We start from the raw sequence: 10,698 nt of genomic DNA, 5'->3' as shown, positions 1-10,698 counted from the left end.
ATGCAATGTATGGCTCACCAGAGAAAGCACTACTGTCACTGAATCTGACAGTACTAGTGTTAAGGGTGATTCAGAAACATGCTAATGCACTGAAAATGAGGTCTTTCACATTGCTGCCTTGGCTGCCGCTGAATCTCATTTTCTTACCATCTCACAACTTGACCTATCTATGGTAGACAATTTACTGGAACAGTTAGGATCTTTCTGAATTCCAGAGCATATGTAAAAAAGAAAAAAAAAATAAAGTAAAATGGTCAAATCTGAACCCATCTGTTATCACTGTGTTAATGAGTTTTTCCTTCTTCTTATCAATGTGCACAAAATGAAATGGTGGTTTTGCCCCTATTGAAGGAAAGTTCTATTTCCACCACACTTCCACATGCACAATCCCTGAAACAGATTTTTGCTGAAAGATTCACTAGTATGTCCTTACTTCTAAGCTATTCCTGCTACAAGAAAAAATAAACATGCAAGTACTGTAAATACAGAACTTACGATATCTATATGTGCCAGCAGGACAGCAAAGCTGCTTAAATGGTTACATTCACATGTCACATGGGTTCTGTTGGAGCCTTCATTAGAAAGAAAACATCCTTCAGTCGACCAGTAGCTTCTGTTTGTGTCGTCGGTTTTCCAGAAGACACAGGTAGATGTTTGCAGCTTATCTTCTTCAGTCTGGTTAAAATGAAGAAAATAAAAATGTAAATTTCTGATTTATTTTATGTCGGTCTTAAATCTACTGTCCCTATGAATTGATATATAGTCTATGACTTAGGATTCAGGGGATGGCTGCAACTTTTACTAATCTTGATACCATATAAGGGAAGATATTTAGAAAGGATGTTAATGAATTGTTGAGTTAAGTATATTGCATTCTGAATATTTTAAATTGTTTTTAAAGCTATATAACAACTAGACCTGCATTCTTCCTACATCATAAGAAGACCCTTTCTACATCTGAATTTCAACTAAGTGAAATGCATGTTATACTTGAGGTTTAATAGCAAATGATCTTTGCATTCATATATCTAAGCAAGACTTTCATCTAAGGTACAAGAGAGAGTAGGCTTGTCACAGTCCGATGATCTGGTGACTGGTAGCAATCTAATCCAATGTGTTAGAAATGAATGCAAAGATGTCATACTGGTTAGGACACCAAGACAGTTGTAAGTGCCATGATATAGAATTTGGCTCTAGAGCTTTCCCTGTTTAATGTTTATCTCTCATGACAGATTTTAGGAACATGGAGTCAACCTCACTGTATGTTGTTAATATATTAATTAAAAAAACTGGGCCATGACATAAAAAGTGTCTTCTTCCATGGGAAAAAGGCGCTCAAATGTTAATGAAATATGAAGCATGTCACACAACCAAATACAATCATTATAATTCACTATATCCCCAGGAACAAATATAAACCACTAAGGTAAGTTATCAGTCCAGAGAAAGGAGTGACCTGTACATCATGGAGAATGGATTAGTTATCATGCCATTCAAAGTTTGATAAATGTATAGCCAGCAGTATATATATATATATATATATATATATATATATATATATATATATATATATATATATATATATATATATATTTATAACAAGGTGTCAGAAAAGCATTTTACAGAACAGAGATAACATTATATCTAAAACACTGCCTGAATCTGATCTGAGCAGGAACAGTCTTGGGTCTACTGGCACCCTAAGCAAAAGGGCTCCATGGTGCCCCCTGCTGTCCACTGCCCCCAACACTTTACTGTGATCCCTCATACTGGTCTACCACACCATACATACTGATTTTTTTATTCCCTTTTCTCACATTTTGCCGTACTCTTAAGTTTTTCCTGCATGTATTCATCCATTCGTTCTTTCAACATATTTAAAAAGGGAAGATTGTATTCTAATAATTTCATTAAGCCAGGGGTTTAGGGCCTCTGAATTGCATTTTACATTTTTAAATGACCTTTTCATCCAGCAATGGCCTGAACAAAAAATCATGATTAGGGAAGAAATTATGTCTGACTCTTCAATTTTGTTTTAACATGAATCCTTTCAACACACTATGACTGACTCAGAAAACACTGTAATAACTGCAGTGGAAATAAATGCATTAAGCCATGGTCTGGTGGGCCACAAGCCTCTCAGAAACCATGACAGTTCTAGATTCTCTGAGGTGCATTTTACATTTTTTGAACAACCTTTTCAGCCAGTGAGTGCCTGAACAAAAATCATGATTAGGGAAGAATTGTATCCTTTCTCTTCAGCTTTGTTTTCCCCTGATCCTTTTAACACAGCATAACTAGGCACCCAGACATCATGTTATAGATGCCGTGAGTTGCATTTTAGAGTTTTTTCCCAACCTTTTGATCAAATGATGGCCTGAATAAAATCATGCGTATAAAAAGAAATTCAATCTTACTTTTTTACATCAAAGAAGAAGTGAGTTACATCCAAGGCTTAATACTCAAAAGTTGGCCTAATATCAGTTTACAATACACAGTCACTTGAGGCCAAGAGCATAACATCATCTTTGCATAACAGAAAAGCAATCTTCACATCCCTAAACTGGAAAATCTCCAAACTTCCATTGTACCATGATATTATATCAATGAAAATCATAAACAGGTAGGGAGACAAATCACCTTACTGGCAGAGTGCCATGTGAACTTTGAACATATGTGGCACAGTTCTCTTTCTGCAAATAAAGGAACCAAATACTATAGGATTCATGTTAAGTCATCAAAGGTAATTTCAGTGGATGGAAAAAAGACAAACAGTTCCACACTAACTGAATACTAAAAACTTCAAAAAACAAACTGAAGAGAGCCACGACATGCAGTGCACAGTATAATGAATTTAATAAATAAATTGAGTGCTTTCATCTAGGTAATAATAAGAGACTTCATCAGAATACATTACAGTCTCCAAATACACATTTAAATAACCCTGTCAATGAAATCACATGCCATATTCAAAGCAATCCACTCACAATTAACACCCAACCACTGTAAAATAAAAAAAGCAACTTATTAACTAAAACTACACTAAGGTACTTAATAAAATTTAAGAATACTTGAAACAGAAAGATGTTCATTTAAACCTGGAAAGACAAGGGTGTTTAATCTAATCCACCAGTTCAATTAATTTGCTTCAAATAGATCTTCCCAAGGTCCTCTCCTTATGTTTTTATGCACCATATTTACCAAAAAAAAAACCCAAAAACAATGAGTAGGAAATTACTTAATATGTTTAAATAGTGCACTATTGGTGCTTTTATTTTTAATGTCTAAGTTGTGCTCATATATATGGTCCTTGAGCTTTCTTTTAATTTTACAAATATAAAATCCATTACAAGACTGGCACAGAGCACAGTATATAACTCCTACAGAATTACAATTACAATGGTAATATGTTTTTATTTTTACCTTATTAATAATAATAAATTCTTTCTCCAGCACATACTTACACTGTGCACAAAAAACACATTTGTAAATGCAACTCTTTTTATCGGAAGTCAGCAGGGAATCATTTTCTACTCTATCAAAATATTGTTTAAAATACTTAGCTTTTCTATATACCACCACTGGTGAAGTACCAATTACTTCTATAATATTCTCAAAACATGTAAAAATACTCCAGCTCTTTTTGAGTATATTTACAATACTATTACTGGCCTGACTAAAAGTAGTGATAAAAGCATTGGAAAATTCTCCCTTAAATTGCTCTTTTCTTAAAAGGCCCAATTCAAGATTTCTTAACAGGGGTTCATAATTCCCACAAATCCGTTTATTAGTAACTTCCTCAAAAATTTTGGAAATAATATTATTGGGATAGCCTCTGAAACTGAACAAAGAAAACAGTTTCTGTCCTTCCAATAAAAATAAATCATCCTCTGATAGCATCTGGGCCAACCGTACATACAGTCCCTTCACTATGGCCTTCTTTTGATGTTCAGGGTGGCAACTTAGATAGTGAAGCAAACTGTTCGAATATGTAGGTTTGATAAAATATTACTCATTAATCTATGATTTGTCACATCTTAACTGATAAAAACATCTAAATAACTAATCTACCTATTACTATATGAAAAGGTGAATTTTAAAAAGAGAGTAGTTATGTTAAGATAAAATACAAATTCTTCTATTTCTCTGACCGAGCCATTTTAAATAATAAAAATATCGTCCAGGAAGCATACATAAAAAGAGTTGATTGGTTTAAACATGACATGTGATTTCATTGAGAGGGTTATTTAAATGTGTATTTGGAGATTGTATTGTATTCTGATGAAGTCTGTTGTTATAACCTAGATGAAAGTGCTCAATTTATTTATTAAATTCATTATAAAAAGATGAATAACTCAACAATTTTTTTTCAGGGGCAAGACCCCTGCACCCCCAATGTGGGGGGACACTGACCACACACCCCAGACTTATATATTAATTCTGAGGCTGCATAACAGTGGGAAAAAAAGTAAACTCCACTGCCATCAAATGTAATTTTGGTGAACCGCACTCACTCTTTTTGTGTTTGCCAAACTTACATTCAATGACACAATGTGCTACCATGGTATGCAACAGATGCCACAACACTGCATACCTCTATATTTTCTCACATAAGATATTACAGGGTTCTCAGCCATATGTTTTCGTCAGATCCACAAAGCACAACTAGACAGGATTGGCAATGCCCACAACCCCTCCAATGTTTGAGCAAGAGCAAAGGGTTGATCTACTGTTTAATAGCCAGGATGTAAACTGCATTATTCCTCCTGAATAAAAGACTCAGCTATTGGACAATAGCGCCTCCCTGCACATTGCTGTAGGATTTCCTAGGGAAGGTAAGGAACAGGATTCCTTTATAACTGTGACCCACCTCCCTTGCTGAAAATGGGAGACATGCACCTCAGCATACCAGTCCAAAGTTACTGCCATATCTTCCATGTAATAGTACAAATCAGAACTACGAAAAGACTTTTGCACCCTGGGCAGTGAACCAATTTGACACCTTCCCTACTGAAGTTTGTGAAAAAATAAATTTGGTGTCTTCAGCATTTCTAATCAGATTTCATTCATTCCCACAATCTTGCCACAGCAGAGCTGTTTATTCACAGTAGTGGCCTCATATAAAGAAATGGATCCAATTTCACCAAGTACATTTGGCACTCTATCTTCATAACAGAGCACGTCCACTGGATCCAAGAGCTCTTCAAAAAGTCTGGATGCCCTTTTCACTCCCTCCTCAATTACCAGATGGCTTGCCAGAACTTTTTATGAGACTATCCAAAAATCTATCATTGTGCCCTCACCAAATTCCTGCACACTCAGGTCTTCACTTTAGGAATTACATCTGCTGTCTTACTGATCGGTCAGTATCTATTGACCAGATCTGGAGAACCCCTTGCTGAAATTGCACAGTCTTTTTTTTGTAAACTCGATGGCTGTCCTCACCTCTGGTATCTACCTCATTGTTTTAGACGATCCATGATTGACATAGGTGACCAAAAACAAGTCATGACTCTGATTTAGATCAGTCGGGTTCTTTTTCCTGGTAACAACCTTCCAAGTATCTCCATCATTCCCTACATGAATGCTGAAGTTACCCATCAGGACTACAGTATAAGAAAGTGGTACCCTATCAAGAACACACTGTCCTAAAATTATCGAATAAGGCTGAATGCCTCTAAATAGCTGATAGATGCTTATGCACACATAAATAGATATATAAATAAAACAGAAAATAAAGCTTTAGTTTCTACAACTTTCAGATGGACTGAGGCAGGCTTCCTATCCCCTGGTGCAAACTTCAGCTGCACAGTACCCAGCTAGGGGTGAATTGTCAGTATGAATACTGATATGATCAAATTTTGTAATACAGTTTTACTGAATGTTGTCTGCTCTTCATTTCTTACTTGTCTTATGTACATTTTGAATTTCATGAGATGTAGCTGAAATGGATCCATAAGGGATCAGTCAATTATCTCTGTTATCAAATTTAACAAATAGAATTCTATGGTGGTACAGTGGTAGCATTGTTACCTCACAACAAGAGGTTCTCCCATTCGATTCTCGGCTTGGCTTGGGAGTGTCTTCTGTGTGGAGTCTGCATGTCCTCCCCACGGTTGGGTAGCGTTCGAAAGACATGAATGTGTAAATGGGTGTGCCTTCATTGAAGGTTGGGTGTCGAGCTGGCACCTCGGTGTTTTGTAAAAATCTACTGCCAATCATTAGCGGAATGGAGTTCCGCTGTGGGGTCCCCTTACTGGGAAAAAGTCGAAAGACAAACAACAATAACATCAAATTTAACAAATAAATAATATAAATAAACTATCTTTACCTATCCCATAACAGCTAATTATTAGCCTTGGATGATATAGCTATATGAGCATCTAGTCATTTATCCTCAGAAACTGCTAAAAACCTAACAAGACAGCCTGCATCTTTTATGTCAGTGTTTCCAACAAATTTGGCCAAAGGTGAACCTTAACAATATGAAATGCATGTAATGCAATACAGAAAACATCTTAGCACAGTTACAAATAGCTCTAGCTTGAAGGCCTTAAGGCAACTTAACTGAAGGAATGCAGTTACTTAAATATCTGGTGTATGTTTGGACCAACACTGCATTTCCAACCACATCCAAAAAGCTAAAAGTAGACGACTTTTATAACTCTGTTAGAGAGTGGCTACTTTACTAACAAAACAGGCAAGAAATACACTTTTCAAAGTATACTAATTCTAATCTTGGAATACACTTCACCAATAACACTGATATCTTTAGGAAATAATCTAGAGAGGCTTCAAACTTCTCAAGACAATATCTACCATAGCCAATTCCACAGTGCAAGAAGATAAAGCCCTGGCCATGACCCAGCCATCCCAAGTCCGGTTAGCAACTCATGCACCACAGAAGCCACAGCAGAGGAGTTGGATGATGTCAGTGTAAGGACAGCAAGATGCAGCAAGGAGCATTAAATTATGAACAAAAATGCCTGGACCTGTCACGGATTATGGCAATTACTCATTGCTGAGAGTAACAAATTGGCTAAGCAGGAGACCGGATGAATTAACCACTAAAGTGACCAGGGAGACAAACTAGACAGATGCAGGTTATGAGCCAAAAAATATATAAATGTGCTATTTTTTCACTGGTACACCAGGGAGTCAGCATCGGTGTATGACATCATCTACTGAAAACTTAGACTCGATCTGCTAATAATGCCCATTTATCCAAGGTCATTTAGGGTAATTCAGCTATAATATGGCTAGGATTGCAAAGGTAACTCAGGTATAATATTATAATGGTTTATAAGGGCTCTGGGGCTGTTAGCCTACTAACCTTCTAGGAACCTATGGACCTATGTCCACATCTGTGGCACAAGTAGTATTATATCCCTGCCCTAGCCCTCTTCCTGTACACTATTTGGCACTGCCACTCAAGCTATAATTTTGAAGGTGTACTGTTCTAACATTTAAAATCAATGATATTCTGCCTACTGCTGCCTTCATTTAACTATATGTAACATTTTATCCTTGATCCAAATATGTCATCTCCCTGGCATTGGTAAAAGTGGCAAACGTGTAATCTAGTTGTTGCAACTGCAGTCAGTGCTAATGCATCCCATCTTCGAGGTTTAGGAATTCAGCTGCACAGACTTTGAGTGGAGTTATTTCCATGCTGCATGTTTTTGTTTTTCTACTATTCCAGTTTCCTTCCACATCCTAGAGATATGTGTGCTAGTCTGACTGCTTATCTAAAACTGTCTCTAAGTTTTTATTTGGCAGCTTTCTTCCCCTGGGGAACAGCTATAAAGCAGCCTTCTTTTACCTGGATAAACAAATGTAAATAAATGCACAGACAAGCAAATTTTAAACAAATAGATTAATCCTAAAAGACATAATAAATAAATAAATAAATAAACTTATCCTGCTCTGACCCTAGATATATCTGAAAAGATTCAGGACTATGTATGTAATAACACAAACTGGTGCAAATCCCTTAAGCTGATTTATACTGCATAACTGTATCATTAATGTGACGGTGTAATTCATAAAAGTCTCAGTGACAACACTGCTACATCAGCACGTTCTCTCACTAAATATACCATAAGCCTGCTTTTCTCTCACTTCATATTGCATAACTGTATTATTAATGTGATGGTGTAATTCATAAAACTCTCACTGACAACACTGCTACATCAGCACGTTCTCTCACTACATATACCATAAGCCTGCTTTTCTTTCACTTCATATTGCAATTCCTGATTGTACTATACTAATTTACCTTTAATTTCTCTATAAACTGGCTAAAATTTCTCAAAATGTTAAATCATTATAACTTGTATCTTAACCAATGTTTCCATATTATGTCTAATTTTGCATAATTATTGAAACTGTAGATGTTTTATAATACTTTTGAAGACAGTAAAAGTATTGTTCTTAAAATATTTTATAATACTTTGGAGCTTTTCTCCCTGGGCCTTCCCTGAAAATGGGCTCCTACCCCACTCAGACTTTCCCAGTAATCAAATGTCAATAAATAAATTAGCACAAATTATTATAAAATAGTTTAAAGAGTCCACACTGTGGAGACAACCGTCAATAGCTTGCAGTGTCCAAATTTCACTGGTAGTGGCAGTATGGACTTGGAAGTCAGGTGAAAGTATATCCATCCTCGTGTCTGTTAATAAAACAATAAGCCTGCTTAGAATCACCTAGACTTATAACATTTTACCATATTATTTTCAACAGAGAGCTCACATGTTTAGCTTCTCTTGTAGAGGAGAGTACTTTTAGTTTTAGTAAAGAAAAAAGTGACTGAGTAACATGCCAGTAAAAATGACTTGGTTACAAAGAAATTACTTCATAAAAAAGTCCTTATTTTTCTTATTTAGAATTGAAATAATCCCAGAGGCTGTTGATCATTTTAATGAGTTTCATTTTTTCATAAATGCTTTTGCCATGAAATGTGACTCCATCAGATCTTGGTTCTGTTATATATACCAACAGTTCCAGTGCGGGAAACAATGGGAGGCTCTACCTCTTCTGACACTAATTGCACTGTTTTAACTGAGAAGCAATGGCGGTATAACACAGTCATGAATAGTAATAATATGGGGAGGGGGGCTTGCCTTTGGTTGATTGTCCTGTGATGCACTAAAGATTGGGTAGCTTAGCTTGGGGGATGCTGACATCCTGATTTGCATTGTGAAGTGTCATTGAGAGCCAGAGTTGACTATTCCTCCCTTTTGAATGATGTGAGCCCTTTGTGTTAAGACAAAATTAAGACTTTTCACTATAGCAACAAGCTAGCTTGTCTAAAGTAATATTCAGTTCCAAAAGTAAAACACACATACATACAAAAAAATAAAAAAATAAAATAAAGAAAAAGATCACACAATGAAAGTTTTTTGAAAACTTTCAGAGAAGGAAAAACTTTACTGTAGGCTTTCATCATATGCTGGGAAGCACACTTTTATAGGGATTTATTTTATTTTAATGAGGTTTTCAAATTAAGTAATTCACCTTTAAGTACCATGCACTAAATTTGGATTTAGACCAGACTTTATTGACCAATAGAATGAGACTTCTTACTTGTATGGGGCTGATACTTATTTTGTGCTCTTAATAAATGGCATTCTCTAAGAAGTTAGTTTTAATTTCACATTTGTGAAATACACATACTGTCTTTAAAACCAGTGACATCACAGCCTTAACTTTCACTGGAGTTTTGTTCAGCTCCATGGAGTCTGTGATGCCATGATCACTCTTATGATCTTTGTTTACATCCACCTTTGTGTTTAGTTCAGTTACCACAGTGAGACATCTTATTATGTCTTAATAAGGTAAACATAAGAAGAGTGACTTGGTCTCCCACTGGCACTAAACCAATCCTACTTATCTGTGTAATTCAGGATGTTAGCATCCATTTAGCAATCTATTCTATGCAATCCTCAGTATTAGGATTGGATAGTAGGAGCCCTCCTCCCTCCATTACCAGCCGCCCAGTACTATTATTGTGTACAAACTCATTATAACCCCACTGGTCCTCCGTTAACCTACATAAGCAGTAGGTTCAATGTCAGAAGTGGTAAACTCCTCCACCATCTCCCAACCTGTGTTATAAACTCAGCATATAAAATAGAGACAACTGTGTGATATTTAATAAAACTGAGACTAGATAAAGTCACATTTATTGATGAAAGTGCTTATAGTAAAAATAAAATTCATTAAAATTGCCAACAGCCTCTGAGTATTCCTTTGACACCATTTCTTCTTAGTCACTTCTTTTTTAAGTTAAAAACTCTCCCGTGAGAGAAGCTAAGCCTGTGCCCTCTCAGTTGAGAGTAACGTAGTAGAACTCTGTAAGTCAGGGTGGGTTTACACGAGTTTACTGTTACTTTACCAGGAATAAGCACTCACATACCTTTACCTGAGTCAGATGCTAATTGGCATAAGGTACTTAGACTGACTTGAACTACTTATAGCACAGTGATATGTAAATCAGCACTCCAACATGCTAGATTAATAGTTAAAGCAATTCTTGAAAGAAAGGAATTTCATTGTGCTGGGATGGCATTAAATCATTTTTTTGTGGTAGGTTGTCAGGCAGTGTGGACTCAGTGCTTCAGCAGACTTTCCCTGTTGTAGAGATAGTGAAGTTCTTCACTGCTGGATAGGGTTGCTAAGATCAGACCAAATGCA

The 10,698-nt window shown here is 36.1% G+C and overlaps 1 protein-coding gene across 1 annotated transcript in view; it reads right to left on the bottom strand.

Annotated features, from left to right (window-relative positions):
* Positions 1 to 10,698, bottom strand: part of LOC122812123 (adhesion G protein-coupled receptor E2-like) — a 901,467-nt gene that overhangs the window by 159,240 nt on the left and 731,529 nt on the right. The window contains exon 14 of the mRNA XM_044084412.1: positions 496 to 675. Within this exon, the coding sequence (XP_043940347.1) occupies positions 496 to 675 (180 nt within the window). The remainder of the gene's footprint in view (positions 1 to 495; positions 676 to 10,698) is intronic.

The sequence above is a fragment of the Protopterus annectens genome, chromosome 9.part0 (genome assembly GCF_019279795.1).
Source record: "Protopterus annectens isolate FY-2018-M chromosome 9.part0, PAN1.0, whole genome shotgun sequence".
In the NCBI taxonomy this organism is placed as follows: domain Eukaryota; kingdom Metazoa; phylum Chordata; order Ceratodontiformes; family Protopteridae; genus Protopterus; species Protopterus annectens.
This window is presented reverse-complemented; position numbering and strand designations above follow the sequence as displayed.